At 36.5% G+C, this 21,820-nt stretch overlaps 1 protein-coding gene across 2 annotated transcripts in view; it reads right to left on the bottom strand.

The window, feature by feature from the left end:
• Positions 1 to 2,807: 2,807 nt before the first annotated feature.
• The window catches only part of mafgb (v-maf avian musculoaponeurotic fibrosarcoma oncogene homolog Gb), a 28,246-nt gene continuing 9,233 nt past the window's right edge, over positions 2,808 to 21,820 (bottom strand). For both annotated transcript variants that reach the window (XM_051122831.1, XM_051122832.1), the window contains exons 2-3: positions 9,608 to 9,675; positions 2,808 to 7,052 (exon numbers count right to left, since the gene is read on the bottom strand). In XM_051122831.1, coding sequence (XP_050978788.1) covers positions 6,573 to 7,052; positions 9,608 to 9,675 — 548 coding nt within the window. In that variant the 3' untranslated portion in view covers positions 2,808 to 6,572. The remainder of the gene's footprint in view (positions 7,053 to 9,607; positions 9,676 to 21,820) is intronic.

The raw sequence follows: 21,820 nt of genomic DNA on the forward strand, positions 1-21,820 counted from the left end.
AAATATTTAAAAATATTATATATGTATTATTATTTCAGTATTTTTGGAGGAACTGAAGATAAAGAGTCGTGACCATAAATCTCCGGTTGATTTGCAGTGAAGTGATTCCCCACTGTGGTCAGACCCCGATGAAGATGAAGATGAGGGACTCCAGAGAGGAAATGACATCAGTGACGGTCAGAAACACGGCCGTAAACAGCCATCCGTCTCCAGACGTCCCTCATGACTCTGTCATGTTTTACTAATGTCAGGCCAAAAATACGCCCGCCGAGAGCTGCTGCAAACTAGGTCATCTGCTACCTTTCTTTCTCCCTCTCGCTCGCTCAGGGTCCGTGAAAAAAAAAATAAAATAAAATGTGGCAATGCTATTCATGGCACACCTAAAAAAAGGCTTCAATTCAGGAATATTTCTTATGCATGTTAAATTAGGTCATTAATGGCACACGCATCACACAAAAACCCCAAAACCAGCGCTGTTTTTCAAAATGTATTTATTAGTCATATACAAAATAAAGTAAGCTGTATATCAACAAACATACAGTATATACATCAATAAATTAAAGACGCCCCAGACTGACTGATACAGTTAATTTCATCGTTATATACCAATACATTATATTACTTATCTACAAATTGCAAAAGTACAATAACTTAGTTGATAAATACTTACAATTAAATGGACTTTCACGGTATCTATATTTCCCATACAAAGAACTATGATATCTTTATTCAATACACCTCATACAGAACAAATCATCTTTTTTAGAGAAAAAAAAAACCACAGCAATTTTTAGCTTGACATTTCTGACCGTTTACACGTCGGACCGAGTCCAAGGAGCTTTTTAAGGGGAAAAAAAGTTGGATTCGACACTATTAAGCAGCGGAAGTGCGTCTCAAATCACCTACGGAGAACAGAAATACTGGGCTCTGTCCTCGTTTTATTGATCTGAGCGGAGGAAAAGTCGCCAAAACCCGTTCGTTTAGCAGCAGGATGAAGAGCTAGCGATTGAAACCTTCCCTACGCCGTCGAACGGCACAAATGAACTCTTTGAAGATCCCAGACTCGCTTTTTTTTTTTTCAACCTGAAATGAAACGTCTTAATGCGCGTCCCACGAGGCCGCCGGAGAGAAAGCGTCTGTTGGGAAGAGCAGAAACACATCGGGCCGTGACAAGAACGAATAAAAGTCAAGATAATGTGCAAGTCTGAGAGAACTAGGACAAAGCCGGCGATTCAAAGGTAGTTCACGCTTTGCCCGGCAACAGACGGACGGACGGACGCTCGGGAGACGATCGCGCTCCGCTCGCCGCCGACGGGCGCCGGAGAATCCCGACACAGACCTGCTGCGCTCGTGACGAACCAGCAATCACAGTTACTAACAAACACGAGCAGATCGAGCGATTTTAAAGAGATTCAGAGTGGGATTTGGCTGGATTGAGATGTGAAATGACTTAATATACTGAAAAATGATGAATATGAAGCGAGTTTATGATTAAAATGAGGACAAATACCTGCCAACGGAGTCAGAAAAATCAACTGCATTCAATAGAAAAGCAAGATTTTTGGCAGATTTATTTTAGTTTTCAAACATGAACTCAATTGAGATTAAGTCTTATGTAAAAATAAAAATAAATACATAAAACCGAATAAATAAAGTGAGTTTAAGCTTAAAACAAGAGAAAAAAAATGCTGATGGGGATGAAAAAATATTTTGTTTTTTATTTAAGTGAAGCTGATTTTGACATTTTTTAAATGATTTTTTTTTTCAGAATCTGCTCATAGAGTCAGAAAAATCAGCTTAGTTAAAATGTTTTTTTCTGACCCCACTGGCAAATATTTAGATATTTGTCTTAAGATTTTAAGTTCTGTTTTTAAAAAAATTAAATAAAATAATTAAAAAAAAAAAAAACATCAAAATTAAGTGAATTTAAACCTTTTTTTGTTTGTTTTGAGCATATCTCATTTAAGATTTTAAGTTTTTTTCTGAAAAACGCATCAAAATTAAATGAGTTTATGCTAAAAATCAGCTTAATTCATTCTTTTTCTTTTAAGATTTTAACTTTTATTTTCTTTAAAAATTAATTAATTACTTAATTAATTAAAAATATCAAAATTAAGTGAATTTAATCTTTTTTGTTATTTATGTTTTAAGCATAAACTCACTTAATATTTTAATTCAAAGAAAAAGATTTTTTCTTTCTGACTCCACTGGGAGATTTTTTTAAGCATGAACTCAATTAAGCTCAAGTCTTATTTCCAAAAAAAAAAAAAAAAAAAAAAAAAAAAAGAAAAGAAAAGAAAAAAAAAAATCAATTGAGTTTAAGCTTAAAACAAGAGAAAAATCTGCTGATGGGAATGAAAAAATATATTGCTTTCTATTTAAATTAAGCTGACTTTAAGTCTTATTTTCTTAAAAAAAAAAAAAAAAAAAAAAAGACAAAAAAAAAAATTAAGTGAATTGAACCTTTTTTCTTGTTTGTTTTAAGCATAAACTTACTTAAGCTTTTAAGTCTTGTTTTTGTTTTTGTTTTTTTACTGAAAAATGCATCAAAAATAAGTGAGTTTATGCTAAAACAAGAAAAAAAATCTGCTGATTGGAGCCAGAAAATTCAGCTTAATTCATAGAAAAAACAAGATCATTTTTCTGATCCCAGTGACAGACCTTTTTCTTTTAGGATTTTAGGACTTATTAATATTTATTTAAAAAAAAAAAATCTAAATTCAACCTTTTTTTAAAGCATAAACTCACATTTTTCAGATTTTAAGTCTTATTACCTGAAAAATGCATCAAATGAAGTGAGTCTATGCTTAAAACAAGAACAAATATTTGCAGACGTGCTCAGAAAAATCACCTTGTTTTTTGACACATACTTGTTCTTGCTTTAACATCTGACAAGATTTTAAGTTTTATTTCTTGGAAAAAAAAAAAAAGTTTGCTTTTTATGTTTATATTTCTCAACGAAATGCATCTGGATTGAAGTACTTGAGTGAATATTTCTATATTTGTTCTGGAGAAGACAAACAGCAAGTAAGAGAATGATGTTTGCAGTGTGTCTTTCTTGGCTCGGCCTCGTGGGACGTGGCACTGTTTCTAACAGGGATTCAAATGCAACTAAACGCTCGCTTTCGGAGCCCTCGTTAGGTAAATCGATCGCTGCCATTTATTTACGGACGACAACTTTAAGGACAGAAAACTAAATTCCTACCGAGAGGTCGTGACCCCTCCCTACCGCCGGCTGATTTGCATATAGTTCACTTGTAACACCAAGTCACCACGACGACCATAACGACAACAAACGTGAAGGAGCCGCTCCTCGTGGAAGAGAATTCAGCGTCATTATTGGGCAGTAGTGCTATCGGACACACCGACACGTCGACGAAAACCACATCATCATCATCATCGTTTGCGAGGAAGCTAGAATTTTTTTTGTCTTCAAAACCGTTCGATACATCGCCTATAGAAACGCCACAAAACCGCCACAGTCGATAGGAGAAACGCTACCATTGGTTACGAAAGCAATGCCGAAGACTTGGTTACGAAACGATTTCACAGATTAGCCAGTCAGAGGAAGTTATTTCTGTTGATTTACATCAAGAATTAAAAAAAAAAAAAAACCCTGTCGTACAAATATACCTACAACGAATCCGTTCTTAAAATGCCAGATCAGTGCGGACCGGACCGGATCAGACCGGAACGGAACGGATCGGGGTAAAAAAAAAAAAATAATAAATCACTTGAGAAAAGTTCAGATTGTCACAAGATTAAACTAAACAATAAAGAATCTTGTGCTGTAATGAATCATTTATCAGAGCATTAATGCTGCGTTCACATCACAGTCACAATTACTGCAAATATCAGCTTCTAAATAAACATCACATATTCACAAACGTTTTTTTGTGATGTCATGTAAAAACAGACGAAATGGAAGATTCTGTAACACATTTAATGTCATTTTGATTGTACTTGTGCACTTTATGAATTTTCAGTATTTTATAAGAGCATATAGAGAGCACTGATTTTGCATCAGGCTCACATAGCATGCAAAAGTGTGAGTACACTTAAATTGAGTACAATCAGCTGATAATAAATTTTTTTAATTATTTTTTTTATATTTTTATTTTTGTGGATGTGAACTTTTTATTTATCTATTTATTTATTTTATTATTTTTAAATTAATTAATTAATTTTTTCTTTTTTTTTGCTCATTTGTATGTTTTGTAAGCCTGAGGAAGGTCAATTGCTCAGTAAAATTTCTATGATTATGCAAAAATGTTTTCTGGTTGTAAGAAATTGCTGATTTATTGGGTGTGTGAGGCACTACATATTTTTCAGTGTTTAAAAAAATTAATTAATTTAACAGTTTTCATTTTAAGCATGAACTTTAAGTCCTGTTTCTTCAAAAATGAGTTTATGCTAAAAACAAGAAAAAAAAATCTGCTGACAGAGTCAGAAAAATCAGCCTAATTCATAGGAAAAGCAAGATAATTTTTCTGACCCCACTGGCAGATCTTTAATCTTTGATTAAGATTTGACGTCATTATTATTATGATAAAATCTAAATGAAGTGACTTAACCTTATTTTTTCTTGTTTTAAGCATAAACCTCCTTTTAAGTCTTTAAGTCCCACTTTTTAAAAAATGCATAAATTAAGTGAGTCAGTGCTTAAAACAAGAACAAATATCTACCAATGGCGTAATTATTATTTTTAATATTTTTAACCTCACTTACACATATTGTTCTTGTTTTAAACAAACTCACTAAAGTTTTTTAGTCTTATTTTTTTGAAAAATGCATAAAATCAGGTGAGCTTGTACTTAAAACAAAAACAAATGTTTGCAGATAGACTCAGAGAAATGACCTTGTTTTTCTTTAAATGAAGTTGATTTGTTTTAAACATCGAAAATTAAGCCAAATTAAGATTAAATCTTATTTTCTCGGAAAAAAAGTAAATGCATATTGTTTTAAATATTTTAAGTGCATTTCAGCAAAAACAATTTCAGATTTCAAGGATGCACAGAATTCACTGTGACATACAGTAATTTCCGGAGAGATGTGAACGCAGCATTACACGAAGTTCGAGTTTTACGTCTTTATGGAGAAACCTTTGAGCCAAAAAAAAAAAAAAAGTAAAAGTTGAGAAACATAGTATTTGAAGCAGCGTTGCAGCATGAAGAGCAGCAGGATTAAACCAGTGCACATAGGGTCACTTCCCTGGCATTTGAAGAAAACAACCCAAGAAAAGAAGAAAAAACAACAACAAATATAATATACCATAGAAACGTTGTACACCAAAAATATATAAAAATCACACATCACATAAAAGGACTCGAACGCAGGCGACGCGGCCGCGTCCCAGAGATCCCCGCGCCGGCGTCCCGTCCACTTAAACATGGAGCGTGCGAACGCTGGGGATCGTGGGTAAGCGGCGGCGGTCGCGCGCGCGCGCGCGTCCGACTGAAACCAGAACGAAAGAGCATCACATCCACGTCGTAAACAACACCGCCACCTCACCAGTACAAATCACACCACACGCGCTAGTCCACAGTTTGACGCGCCTAGTCACTAGAAAAAGCTATTGACTTCAATAGTTAAGCCACTTTTGGTACAATTGCAAAAAAGAGAGCTATCAAACAACTTTATATTTCTTTTTTAAATGTTTTATAAATAATGCAAGATACTCTGTCGTTTTTTTTTTTTTTCATATAAAATTCAAGACTCCACCATATAGACAAAGATTCTTAGAATACGTTACGCAATGTCACAGCAACAAAGTTATGGTAAAGCTTGTGAGATTTCACCAGTTTATGTCACCCAACAGCGCGTCCTTCAAGAACAGAAACTGGTCAGAAACTGGCACGGAACAAACGAAAACCAAACGTCTCCAGATCCAGACGACGAGAGAGGCGCGGCACAAAAACTCACGGGACGTCGGTCGCGTAACATAAACGTGTTATTGCCTCGCCGGTGCAAACCGTCTCCTGTCCTGAAAGGGACGACCGGAGCGCATAAACTGGTGGCAAATTCTGATAGCTACCATATGAACAACATCAGCTGATTCGACTCCGCCTCCTCTCCTCCCGCCCGTCAGTGATTGGTCAGTGCATAAATGAGGCTCAGGTAAAGGGAGTTTCTCATTGGCTGATACTCTCCTAAGCTTGGGAGAGTTTGGAAGTCTGAACGGTTTAAAGTGTTTCGTGCCTGCAGTCCGTAAAGCAAAGGACGGAGAAATGGCGAAACAACACAAACGCTGTATAAAAAGTACAAGGTTACAATGACAATGATCACGTATAAAGAAAACACTTGGACCCCATGTGAAAAACACGATACAAAGTCGCCAATGTTTGTACAAAATTACAAATCTCACAGCAACACGACACACGTCCACCAGGAAAATTTGGCTGCATGTTTTTCGTTTTGAGTCGAGCAATTTGGAGATCGTTTTGGAAGCCCAAGTGAATTGACCGTCCTAGATGTGCTTTCCTTCTTTTGTAACCGCATTAGAGAAAGGGGTTTCTCAGCAGTCCCGCACCTAAACCCTCATGCACTGACCAACCCGTCCCGCCTGTGCGCTACTAAGACCTCGCGTCGGTTTTCGACTTAACTATCGTGATGACGCTGGTGGCCCCCACCTTCCCGGGGACGAGGGGCCCGATGACGGAGGCCAGGGGCCCGCGGGGGGAGACGGGCACGGCCGCGGTCGACACCGGGGCCACGGGCCCTCGGGCCACAGTTCTGGCGAAGCTCTGCAGGGCCTCGTATTTGGAGCGCAGCGCGTCCAGCTCCACTTTCATGCTGGCGTTCTCCGAGGCCAGCTTCTCCACTTCCTGCTGGAGCTCCGCCTTCTGCCTCTCCAGCTCCTCCTTCTGCGTGACGCGCTTGACGCGGCAGCTGGCGGCGTAGCCCCGGTTCTTCAGCGTCCGCCGGCGCTGCTTCAGCTGCAGGATCTCTTCTTTGGACAGGCCGCGCAGGTGCTGGTTGAGCTCGCGGACCGACATGGACACCAGCTCATCGTCCGTCAGGCTCGTCCCGTTCTCGCCGGGCTCCCTCTTCACCTGTGGTTCCGCGAGACACGTGCACGGGACCGTTAGTTAACATTCAACCTATTAAACGGTTTCCGTTCCCGTTGGCTTCCATCGTACGGACAAAAAATGCAACGGAAGTCGATGGGAACCAAAACTGTTTGGTTACCGACATTCTTTGGAACGACACAGTGGTGAGTAAATGAAAACAGTCCACCCAAATAATGGAAATTCTGTCCTTATTTACTCACCCTGATCTTGGTTCCTATCGACTTCCATTGTATTTTTTTGTCCATTTAATGGAAGTCAATGGGAACCAAAACTGTTTGGTTCCCAACATTCTTCAAAATGACATCACGCAAGTTTGGAACGACACAAAGGTGAGCAAATGAAAATAGCCCATCTAAAAAATGATAATTCTGTCATTATTTACTCATCTTCATGTCATCATCTCGACAAACAGTGTTGGTTCCCATTGTCTTCCATTGCATTTTTTGTCCGTTTAATGGAAGTCAATGGGAACCAAAATTGTTTGGTTACCAATATGCCTCAAAACATATTTTTATCTTCTTCTAAATGTCTTCCAAATATTTTGCAGAGTGTTGGGAACCAAATGGTTTCCGTTCCCATTGGCTTCCATCATACGGACAAAAAATGCAATGGAAGTCGATGGGAGCCAAAGCTGCGGTTCCCAACATTCTTCAAAATATTTAGTAGAACACAAAAGAAGATACTTTGAAGCATATTGGTTGCTATATCCAGTTTTGGTTGCCACTGACTTCCATTAAATGGTCAAAATATGCATTGAAGGTCAATGGGAACCAACACTGTTTGGGAAGATAATGACATGAAGATGAGTAAATAATGACAGAATTTTCATTTTTGAGCAGACTACTTTCATTTACTCACCGTTGTGTCGTTCCAAACCTGTGTGACTTTATTTCAAAGATTGTTGGTAACCAAACAATTTTGGTTCCCATTGACTTTAATTAAATGGACAAAAATACAATGGAAGTCAATGGGAACCAAAACGGTTTGGTTCCCAACATTCTTCAAAATAAAGTCACACAGGTTTGGAACGACACAACGGTGAGTAAATGAAAATAGCCCATCTAAAAAATGATAAATTCTGTCATTATTTACTCATCCTCATGTCATCATCTCCCCATGGACTTCCATTGTATTTTTGTCCATTTAATGGAAGTCAATAGGAACCAAAATGGTTTGGTTACCAATATTCTTTAAAATATCATCTTTTGAGTTCTTTTAGATTTTTTCTAAATATTTTGAAAAATGTTGGTAACCAAAGAGTTTTGGTTCCCATTGGATTACATTATACAGATAAATACAATGGAAGTCAATGGGAAGCATCAACTGTTTGGTTCCCAACATTCTTCAAAATATCGTCATACTGGTTTGGAACGACACAACGGTGAGTAAATAATGTTTATTAATAACATAGATGTAGGTCACCCATAAATTACAATTCTGTCATTATTTACTCATCCTCATGTCATCAAACTTTTTTGGTTCCCATTGACTTCCATTGTATTTTTTGTCCATATATTAGAAGCCAAAACAGTGTGGTTACCAACATTCTTCAAAATAACATCACACAGGTTTGGAACGACACAAATGGTGAGTAAATGAAAGTAGCCTTCCCAAAAATGAAAATTCTGCTATTATTTACTCATCTTCATGTCATCATCTTCCCAAACACACTGGATTCCATTATATGGACAAATAATACAATGGAAGTCAATGGGAACCAAAACTGTAAAATTACATCACACCGGTTTGGAATGACACAATGGTGACTAAATTATGATAATTAATAACATGAAAGTAGTTTCACCCAAAAATGAAAATTCTGTCATTATTTACTCATCTTCATGTGATTATCTTCCCAAACAATTTTGGTTCCCATTGACTTCCATTGTATTTTTTGTCCATACAATGGAAGTCAATGGGAACCAAAAACACTTGGTTCCCAACACTCTTCAAAATAACTTCTTTTATGTTGTTCCATACAATGGAAGTCAATGGGAACTAAAACACCAGTTTGGAATGACACAATAGTGACTAAATTATGATCGTTAATAACATGAAAGCAGTCTCACCCAAAAATGAAAAATCTGTCATTATTTACTCATCTTCGTGTCATCAAACAGTTTTGTTCCCCATTGACTTCCACTGTATTTTCACTCCATATAATCAAAGTCAACAGGAACCGAAACCATTTGGATTACAACATTTGTGAAAGTAACTTGTGTTTCTCTAAATATTCTGAACAAGAACATTGGTAACTGAACAGTTTGGTTTTAACTGACTTCTATTTATGGAATGGAAGTCAGTGGGAACTGAAACTATTTGGTTACTAGCAAATAATGATCGTTAATCACATGAAAGTAAAAATATCTTCTTTTATCTTCTTCTAATATAGTCTTCTTTCAAATATTTTGCAGAATGTTGGGAACCACACAGTTTTGGTTCCTGCTGACTTCCATTATACAGGTTTGGAACAAGTGAATAATGACAGAATTTGAATTTCTTGGAGGACTTTCCCTGTAAAGACAGACTGTGCTCACCTTCAAGGCCTTGTTTCCTTTGTTAGTGGTCGTCATGCCACGAGGAACCGCTGCCAAGCCACGCAGATCTGCGAAACAAACACGTATTAGACTGTGGGACACTGGGAATCTAGAACATGTGACGTCCGGTCAGGACCAAACTCATTTAATCACGTTACAGAGCTTCATATGAGCTCAAGGATGAGAAACAGCAAGTGAAAGCAAAAGAGTTTTGATATCTCCTGCCACGTGTAAAAGGAACGAACCACCTTACTCTGACAAAAAAAAACTGGACTAGTGAAAGTGATAACTTTGAACCCACGACTTCCTGTTTCAGACTTCCTCTGTGGTTGTGGCGGTTGGGAGCTTAATGCACTACAACACCTTTTCTGCATCTGAGCCTCGCTGCAGGCAGATAGGCTGACGAAGAGCCAATGAGAGGAAGGAGAAGCTCTGATAAGGAAGTGTGGCTTGGGCCGCGGTCCAGGGGATTACCAGCCGACGAGGGGCGAGCAGACACGACCTGTCGTTTGGAGAAAAATGCCGGATCTCTTCCAAAGCCCCGAAACGCTCAATCACAGACCGCATCAAACCGATCAAATTCTGCCGGCGCCTCACACAAACGCCATTAGAGCTCAGCAAACGTCTCATAAAAACAGATTACCGTTATGTAGGCTGATATAGCTTAAAACATTTATTTCACAATTGATTTAATGACATTCAATATAAATCTCAATATATATATGTATAAATGACTTTGTAGCCAATTAGATTCAAAATGTTTTAATGCAAAGTAACAATCAAGTTTGAAAAAAAAAAAATCAGTGTTTTCTATGTTTGTCATATTCATTTATTTTTATTCATATGCGCCAGTGACAATAAGCAGCAATATGCATCTATATATTTTTTCACTAAAACACCAAAGAACCCCCTAGCAACTGCACAGCAATCTTAGCAATCATCTAGAAGTAAAATTAAGAAATTTAATAAAAACAGAATCTTTTTTTTAATTGAAAAATTTAATTGGGAGCAATAACAAATTTTAACAAACTGTTAAAATTTCACGAATCGCATTGATTTGATGTAATTTTTTATTGTTACAATTTATTAAAACCAAATCCAGTAAAAATGTAAATAGGAAAAAATGGAATTTGGTAAAAAAAAATGAAAATAAACAAATAAACAAACATAGGTTTCAGTACACTCAAAAAATTGAATAAATTGTTACATTTTTACAAATTCAATCGAGTAGAGCATTTTAATGAGTAACACTTAACTTTTTTTTTTTAATTAAAATTGATTTCAAAGAATAATAATTCAGCTGTTGATATGATTAAAAACTTAAACCTTAAATTCTTAATACACGGGTCAAAGACAAAAATAGGTTTAATCATTAAAACAATAAGTGTAGCTGCTTTAAATCGTTGTTTTTTTTAAAAATATGTTAAAAAGTTTTCTGTTTAATTTAACCACATTTTTGTTTTGTTAGCAAAAAATTAATATAATAAAATTTTCCCTAATTTACAGAAGATGCCCACTAAAATGTCATTTAGTGTAACAATCTCGTCAGGCATATTTACACCAAAAATCAATGTATGACATAATAAAAAATGAATTTCTTCCCAAATACTAATTAGTTGTAATTCTACATTTTTAAAATTTGCCACTATCCTAGGTTTTGCCCGTTTGTCAATAAGGTTTTTTACTCAATTAAAACACAATAAATGTTAATATGCTGCCTTATTCTTTTATATATTTTAATAGAACAGAATAAGCATGTCTGAATTTTTACATAAATATTGTTACACTGAATGACAACTGAATCATTATTTCAACTGAATCTTGACATTTTATTCTCCAAAAACTTAAAAGTAGACTCTTTACTTACATTTAATGTGCTTTCTATGGACATAAAATCACTTTTGTACATTTCTTTTGATGTGGACATCTTAACATCTCTGATCCACATACATTAAACCATTTTAAACGTTCAGACTTTCTCAAGACAACCTTAAAGTTGTTCTACCAACTTCACTGTCTAGTTAATATATGATATATCGTCCAGCACTAAGATCTGCAGCAATATTCACTCGTTTATAATCATCATTGTGTTTTCATACGTCATTCATAATCAGAAAACTCAGCAGCAAAACATGATGGAGAATGAAGGAGGAGGATGAATGACAGAAGAGAAACCCTGATGAGATCACACACACACACACACACACACACACACACACACACGTCTACAATGGTTCTCATTGAGGTGTCTGGTGGTGTTTGGCGTGCTGAAGGGTCATCATTGTCCCTTAGCGGCATCATGGGATACGGCGAGAGTGATTGTGCACATTCCTAAACTCATTAAGAATTAGCGGCTCGTCTGATCCTGAATCAGTTGCAAATATCACAGCACACATAAATACAACTGCATCAGAAACCCAATGCATTCTGTGCAAATGCAAAACACAGTTAAAAATCACGTAGTCAGTGGTTTGTCTGAACAACAAATCGATTAAAGCCCTGTATAATTAGACTTCATTATTCACGTAATTAGGCTAAAAATAAATAAACTCTGTGCTGACCCGACTAAGTGACTAGTAAACCATCCTGACTTGTCCTTGGTGTGTGTGTGTGTGTGTAAGACACAGTTCCTGGAAGCTGATTTGGACAGAATTCTCCTTCAGTGATGAGACAAACAGACAATTTATTCAACCTTTAATGAAATCAGTTTTTCCCAATTATTATTATTATTTTTAAATTACATTTAACTTTAACGATTTATTAAAATTTTTGGCCATATGAAAGCAGTTTTTTAAGCATAATTTTTCTGTATTACATTTTAATTAAATTTTAGTTATTTAAATAAATCATAAATCAATTAGACTTTTTCTATTTTTCCCAATTTAAATTGATCTGAATTAAGTATACATTTTTCTGGACTCCGTTTTAATTACATTTTTTGTCATAAAAGACTATATCAAATCAACTAAATTCATAACATTTAAAAAAAAAAAAGTTTTATTTTTTATTAATTCTATTAATAGTTTTTTAAATTTTATTAATTCCCCATTTCGAATTTTTAGCATTGTTTCATCCAATTTTCAAAACATTTCAACAGTTAATTCAATTATTGGCCATTATGAAATCAGTTCTATTATTCCTATCAGTTTTAGTCCTGTCAGTGATGAGACAGAGGCAAAGACAGACATTCAGACAGACAGACAGACGGCTCTTCTGTGAATGTAACTGACAGACAGACAGACAGAGGCTCCTCTGACCCCGTCATGAATCCTGACGCTATGAATAGAATCACATCAAAGGAAGTCACAACATCAGCAGGGAAAGCGACACGACTCTACAGACGCTCAAATGAGACTGAAGGACACACGCACACTCAGTCACACTCACAGCGTCTCATCAGAGTGAATGTGAGTGGGCGGGGTTTGTGTTTCTCCTCCCCCATCAGTGTGTTGACCAATCACACGTGCTCATCGAGGAAGAGCCTTGAGTTTGTGTGTGTATCTGACAATCATGTGTAACACTGCTCTTCATAAAGTTCGTGACACCACGGCATCATGCACACGTGTGTGTGTGTGTGTGTGTGAGAGAGACGGATGAAGGGCATCTGCTGGTGACCAGGATCATGAGCAGAAGTTCCTCAGAGGACACACAGGTTAATATAATGACACACACAGTCTGTTTAATATTCATCTGAGACGAGACGAGAGGACACCCGCTGCTGGACGCACAAAACACATTACCTCTGATAAAGGACTTACGCCGTCCTCTGACTGTGTGTGTGTGTGTGTGTGTGAGGATGAGGAGCGCTGCTGTTGCCGTGGTAATGAGGGATTCTTCCTCACTGACCCAAAGACAGCAGAGACAGAGAGAAAGTTTCAGGATCAAATCAGAACCAGCACTACCCCCCCCCCAACACACACACACATTCATGCACACACTCACATTCGTGCACATACTCACTCTTGCACACACTTAGACACACACTCACTCTCGCACACACCCACATTCATGCACACACTCACTCTCGCACACACACACACACTCGCACTCGCACACACTCACTCTCGTACATACACACTCACACATACTCGCACACACTCACTCTCGCACACACACAAACACACACTCACTCTCGTACATACACACTCACACATACTCACACATACTCGCAGACACTCACTCTCGCACACACACTCGCACACACTCACTCTCGTACATACACACTCACACATACTCGCACACACTCACACATACTCGCACACACTCACACATACTCGCAGACACTCACTTTCGTGCACACACACACACATACTCGCACTCGCACACACTCACTCTCGCACACACACACACACACACACACGCACACACTCACTCTCGTACATACACACTCACACATACTCACACATACTCGCAGACACTCACTCTCGTACATACACACTCACACATACTCGCAGACACTCACTCTCGCACACACACTCGCACACACTCACTCTCGTACATACACACTCACACATACTCACACATACTCGCAGACACTCACTCTCGTACATACACACTCACACATACTCGCACACACTCACTCTCGCACACACACAAACACACACTCACTCTCGTACATACACACTCACACATACTCACACATACTCGCAGACACTCACTCTCACACACACACTCGCACACACTCACTCACACACACACACACACACATACACGCACACACACACACACACACACACACACTCACACATACACACACACTCACTCCACACACACACACACACTCACACTCACACACACACACACACACACACACACACTCACACACACACACACACACACACACACACACACACACACACACACTCACTCGCACACACACACACACACACACACACACACTCACACATACTCGCACACACTCACTCTCGCACACACACTCGCACACACTCACTCGTTCATACACACTACACACATACTCACATACTCACACACTCACTCGCAGACACTCACACACACACACACACACTCGCACTCGCACACACTCACTCTCGCACACACACACACACACACACACACACTCACACACACACACTCACACACACACACACACACACACACACTCGCACACACTCACTCTCGTACATACACACTCACACATACTCGCAGACACTCACTCTCGCACACACACTCGCACACACTCACTCTCGTACATACACACTCACACATACTCGCACACACTCACATACTCGCACACACTCACTCTCGCACACACTCACACATACTCGCAGACACTCACTTTCGTGCACACACTCACTCTCGCACACACACACACACTCGCACTCGCACACACTCACTCTCGTACATACACACTCACACATACTCGCAGACACTCACTCTCGCACACACACACTCGCACACACTCACTCTCGTACATTCGTGCACACAGTCACTCTCGCACATACTCGCACACACACTCACGCCCGCACACACTCACATACTCGCACACACACACACACACACACACTCACTCTCACACACACTCATGCCCGCACACACCCACATTCATGCACACACTCACTCTCGCACACACACACACACACTCGCACACACTCACTCTCGTACATACACACTCACACATACTCGCAGACACTCACATTCGTGCACACAGTCACTCTTGCACACACTCACACATACTCACGCCCGCACACACTCACACACACACACTCACTCTCACACACACTCATGCCCGCACACACTCACATTCGTGCACACACTCACTCTTGCACAGTCGCACAAACTCATTCTTACACTCACACATACTCGCAAACACGCACACTCACTCACTCTCACACACTAGTGCACACACACTTGCAAACTCACTCGCACACACTCACTCTCGCACACACTCTCACATACACACACTCACATACTTGCACACTCGCACGTACTTGCATTTGCACGCAAACTCACTCGTGCACACTCATTCTCACACTCATGTATACTCACAAACACACACACACACTCACTCGCATACTCACTCTCACACTCACGCACACACACACACTCACTCTCACATACACTTACAAACTTGTGCACTCACCCTCATGCACACCGCACACTCACTCTCACACTTACACACTTGTGCACACTCACTCTTGCACACTCACTCTCTCTCTCTCTCGCACACACACACTTACTTAATTACACTCAATCTATGAGATTAAATATGAGTGATTCTGATTTAAAAAGGATAAATAAAGAAATAAAGTTATCATCTAAAGCCACATGCAAAGTTTAATTATTAAAAGACTGGTTCTGATTTAAAAAAGATGCTGTATGCCACTGTGCTTGTCATGCCAGTATCACAAATATCATCACCACATTCAGGATTCTTAATCATCTGCAGTCTCTCAGTTTGACAAACTTCAGTCAGAAACAACCAGAGAAGCAAAACAACTCACAGAACTTTGTGAGTGAGAGAAAGGAGGGATGAGAGAGAGAGAAACAGAGAGAGTTGGAGATTGAGAGAGAGAGAGAGAGAGCGCTGGGGGTTGTTGGGAAGCTCTCGGTCAAAACTGCCTCCTCAACACATTTGTGAAGCTTAGCGGAGGGCGGCGGGATTGGGGTCGAGCGAAGGGGAGGAAAAGAACTGAACTCAGCAGCCGACGCCAGAAAACCTGCAATTAGAAAAAGTTCTGCTGCAGGACCTTCAGCGGCTCATAGACGCCAAACCTGCGCAGAAAAACACCCTCGACACACACACAACTCACAGACACAGAGAACGCTTACCGCATACATTAATATTATGATGAGTTCAATGCTCTTATACACATTAAGACATTATCAGAGGAATATACAACCTAAAATTAAAATTCATTGACTAAACTTCATAAAATTTTAGTCATTTAAAAAAATAAATAAATAAATAAATCAGTTTAAATCATTTTTTCCCAATTTAAATTTATCTAGATTAAGAATACTTTTTTGGGATTAAGATTTAATTACATTTTTTGTCATAACATTAAAAATAATAATAATAATAATTATTCCATTTTTTTCCCCATTTCGAATATTCAGCATTGTTTAATCCAATTTTAGTCATAAAATTTCTACAGTTTATGAAATCAGTTCTATTTTTCCTATCAGTTTTAGTCCTGTGAAGTTTAAAACAAGATATTCTGAATAACGTCAGGAACCAAACAGTTTCACCTCCCATTGACTTCCATTATATGGACAAAAAAATACAGTGGAGGTCAATGGGAACCAAAAACCCTACAATTTGTAATGTCTACTTGATACCTCTTCATTTAATACAAAAATAGCATTAAATAACCATTTGTGCGTTTCACAGCCAAAATTATTTTGTGATTAATTAGATTAATTAATCAAAACATCATGTAATTAATTAGATTTAAAAACTTAATCGACTGACAGCCCTAATTTGGTTACAATAACTGTCTAGATAAAACAATGCTTCATTTGAGGGAAAATAATAATAATAATAATAATAATAATAATAATAATAATAATAATCATCCCTACTGTAATATATCTATAAAAAAAAAAACACTGAAATATTAAAATAATATATTTAATATATGCTTAAATAATTTTTAATGTAAAATATCTATAAATAAAAAATATTTAATATTTAATATATAATGCATATATAAATAATTTCAGGTATATAACAGTTACATATTATCAAATCCTAACTAGAACAATTTTTCTTGTTTGTTCGCCATAACTGTCTAGATGAAACAATGCTTGATTTCAGGGAAAAAAAATAATAAAAATTATCTATCTATCTATCCATCCATCCATCCATCCATCCATCCATCTCTCTCTCTCTCTCTCTCTCTCTATATATATATATATATATAAAATATCTATAAATAAAAAAACATTGAAATATAAAAAAGGAAAAAAAATAGGGGAAAAAAATAATACAAATATATATATATATATATATATATATATATATATATATATATATATATATAAAAATTATCTATTTCTATATATAAAATAGAAAATAATATTTAATATATAATGCATATATTAATAATTTTAGCTATATAATAATTATATATTATCAAATCCTAACTAGAACAATTTTTTTTGTTTGTTGCTATAACTGCCTAGATGAAACAACGCTTCATTTTGAGGGAAAAAAATTATAACATATAATATAATATATATATATATATATATATATATATATATATATATATATATATATATATATATATATATATAAAATAGATAGATAATATATATATATTTATTAATATATAAATTAAATTATATGGACTAGAGATATCTTTAAAAAATCTGTTCACATCTTTGTAAGTATTAATATATGTAAAGATGGGCCAGTGACACGCAGCAGCGCATGACGGCTGATCAGAAAGTGGGTCTCTGTCGCTCTGACCTACTTCTGCATGAAGGTTGACGTGGATGCTCAGGTCTGCGGTGGGCGGCGGTAACGCGAGGGTGTGGTCACATGACCGACGTGAGTCTGGGATTGGACGAGCACAGGTGAGAGCAGGTGCGAAGCAGACAGAATGTGTGCAGCCGTTCCTAGAAGTTCAGTCCCGTTTTAGGAACGCTAATCCAGTGTAAAGACTCTTGTGAAACGCAGAAGGTGTCTTGAGGAGTTACTACTACAAACACACACACACACACACACACACACACACCCCCCCCCCCCAAGAACTAAACGTCTAATATAATACCAAAAAATAAAAATAAATAAAATAGTTCAGTCTCCACACACATCTGCAATTTTACACTATTTAAACCTGTTTCAAACATATTGAAACTAAAGCAAAGCAGGACATAAAAGGTAAATGAATCAAAGTCGAATCAAAACCCCAAAATACAGCAGAAGAAAAATCAGACAAAACAGCAAAAAACAAAGCGAGAGTAAAAAGTGTGGGGTTCTCCTTTCTAAAGACATTTCATCTGCCGGAGACACAAATATCAGAAGCCCGAGTCTCGAACGCAGCACAAAGACACGGAGGAACTTACAAGAGGCTGAAAGGGAGAGAAGAAAAGTAAAAGCATCAGCGTGAGAGTGACAGGAAAACTCAAAGGTGCAATTAGACGAGTGAAAGACGAGAGAGTGATGGTGCGGCGCTGGAGGAGAGAAAGCGTCTCAGGTAGTGTGAGAGAAATCTCCTCACCGCAGCAGAAAAACTGCTCCGTCAGGAAGGCCCGTTTTTTATAGTAAGGGCTTTTTCCAGCAGAGAGACTCGTGGGTTAATTTGGTTCTGGGAGGCACACGCAGATAAGTTAACTAAATCTTATTTCCCCTCCTGCTCTGGCGCAGGTCAGCACAAACACAGACACGCCGACACATCAATAACACGCGGAGAAACGGACGAGCGCGCGGCCCGCGTCACCGCACAATCAGACACAACACACTGCTCTGTTCCAACAATTACTACATAAACAGAAAGAAACATGACGGATTGAACACAGCTCTCAAACATCAACAATGAGAAACACTGGCCAGCGACTACGGCTATTTCCATGATGAGAAACTGATTGAAATTGCAAAATATAAAGAGAAAAAAATTTACAAGTGTATTTTTAGAATCTATCTTCCACAAGATTTAAAAAAGCCTTACTTTTTATTAAAAATCTACTAAATGATATCAACTGCAAAAATGTATTATTATTATTCTGCTTGAAATATTATTATTATCCAAAATTAATGTCGTGTTTTAGATGTTGTATTTTTTTAGAGAAAAAAAGGAAATACTGGTAAGAGGAACAAATGAGGATGTTCAAATTATATTATTATTTTATATTTTATTAATTATTATACTCTATATTATTTTATTATTTATTAATATTTTAAAAATATATATATTGGTATAAGAGGAACAAAGGAGGATGTTCAAGTTATATTTATATTATTTTTATACTTTATTAGTATTTTTAACAAATGAGGATGTTCAAATTATATTATATTATTTATTTTTATATTTTATTAATTGTTATATTATTTTATTATTTATTCATATTTTTTTTAAAAAATATATATTGGTATAAAAGGAACAAAGGAGGGCATTTAAGTTAATCTGTGATTTGTATTTTTTGAGGGAAAAAAAGAAAATAAATGTAAATATTGGTATAAGAGGAACAAATGAGGATGTTTCAATTATATTTATAATATTTATTATTTTTATATTTAATTAATTATAATATTCCATATTGTTTTATTATTCATTAATATTTTAAAATAAAAATATTGGTATAAAGGGAACAAAGGAGGATGTTCAAGTGTGTGATTTGTGTTTTTTAGGGAAAAAAGAAATAAAATTAAATATTGGTATAAGAGGAACAAATAAGGATGTTCAAATTATATTTATATAATTTTTATATTTAATTAATTATGATATTCTATATTATTTATTAATATTTTAAAATAAAAAATATTGGTATAAAGGGAACAAGGGAGGATGTTCAAGTTATATTTATATTATTTATTATTTTTTTTAATTATTTTTAATTAAATTAATTTAATTAATTTAATTATTATTTTATTAATTATTATATTATGTATTGTTTTATTATTGATTCATATTTTTTAAGTCAAAACTATTGGTATAAGAGGAACAAAGGAGGATGTCAATAAATATTAGTTAAATAGTATATTATTTTATAAAAATATTACATATATAATATTTAATATTTCTTAATATATGTATTTTTTCTTAATATTTTTAAGTCAATTTATTAGCATAAGGGGCATAAAGGAGGATCTGCTGAAACTGAGAGCACTTGAAATATTGTTGTTCCAAATGATGGATGTTGTTTTTTTGCATTGTGCAAATTGTGTTTTGGAAAAAAAAAGTCAATAAATATTTATAGAATTTGATATAAATATTAAATATGTAATATTTAATCTTTCTTAATATACATTTTAATTTTTTCTTAATATTTTTAAGTCTGTTTACCGGCATAAGAGGCATAAAAGAAGAAAAGAGGATCTTCTAACTGAGAGACAGAAAACAGTTAACTAATGAGAAGATCACTGATCACTGCATGTTTTTGTGCGGTCACATAATCCGGCTGTGAAGCAAAACAAAATGTGAGGAACAAAAAGACGCAGAGTCTTTTTCACATTCGGGACACTCGACTCGTCTCACGCAGCTCCATCCGCCTGCGGTCTGGACATCAGAGGTGCGACGGCCGTCTCGCCCTCACTAACGAGCTCATTTCCCTCCACTTCCGTCCTTCTGGAGTGTTTGCGTAAAGACACATTAGTGTGAAACGATGAGCGCTTCATCCTAACGCCATTAGCTTTCAAACACAAACGACCTGCCACACCTGCCCGAATAGGTGAATCTCATATAAACCGAGCTTTCTCGTCTCCTGTCTCGATTTCACTCGTCGGAGGTTCGTTTGGGGCGTGTGGAGATTGCAAGAGCGAGCAACACTTCAACACTGCGGGTAAAAACTGCAGCAAAGCGCAGCCGGGATGATGCAACTGGAAGACATCGTCCTGCGTGTAACTCCAGGCAGAGCGAGAACGCCATCAACCACTGGAAAAAAGTGCGAGAGACATTATGAATATCCATACTTCACTGCGGCAAACGCGCGTTTCCAAGAAAACGTTCCTGCGAATGCCACGCTTTGATGATTATCTATTCAAACTTTGTTTGCAAAATCTGTAATTGCAGGGAAATCAAACATCCACAAACATTTGAGAGACCAAATGTGACCCTGGAGCACAAAATCAGTCTTAAGTATCACGGGTTTATTTGCAGCAATAGCCAAAAATACATTGTATGAGTCAAAATGATCAATTTTTCTTTTATGCCAAAAATCATTAGAATATTAAGTAAAGATCATGTTCCATGAAGATATTTTGTACATTTCCTACCATAAATATATCAAAAATAAATTTTTGATTAGTAATATGCATTGCTAAGAACTTTAAAGGTGATTTTATCAATATTTTGATTTTTGATTCTGTATTTATTCAGCTTTCAGATTACGTATAAATCTCAATTTCACATAATTATTAACTGTAAATCAACATGCAATGTCATTGCAAAAAATAAAAACATTTTATATATTTTCTGTAACAAAAAAAAAAAAAAAGAGAGAGAGAAAAAAAATCTTAACCTCTGAGTTTATGGCTGCGGTTGCCAGACATCAAGAGTTTAAATCCCCCATTCACTTCTTTTATGCCAA

The sequence above is a fragment of the Labeo rohita genome, chromosome 11 (assembly GCF_022985175.1).
Source record: "Labeo rohita strain BAU-BD-2019 chromosome 11, IGBB_LRoh.1.0, whole genome shotgun sequence".
Classification (NCBI taxonomy): domain Eukaryota; kingdom Metazoa; phylum Chordata; class Actinopteri; order Cypriniformes; family Cyprinidae; genus Labeo; species Labeo rohita.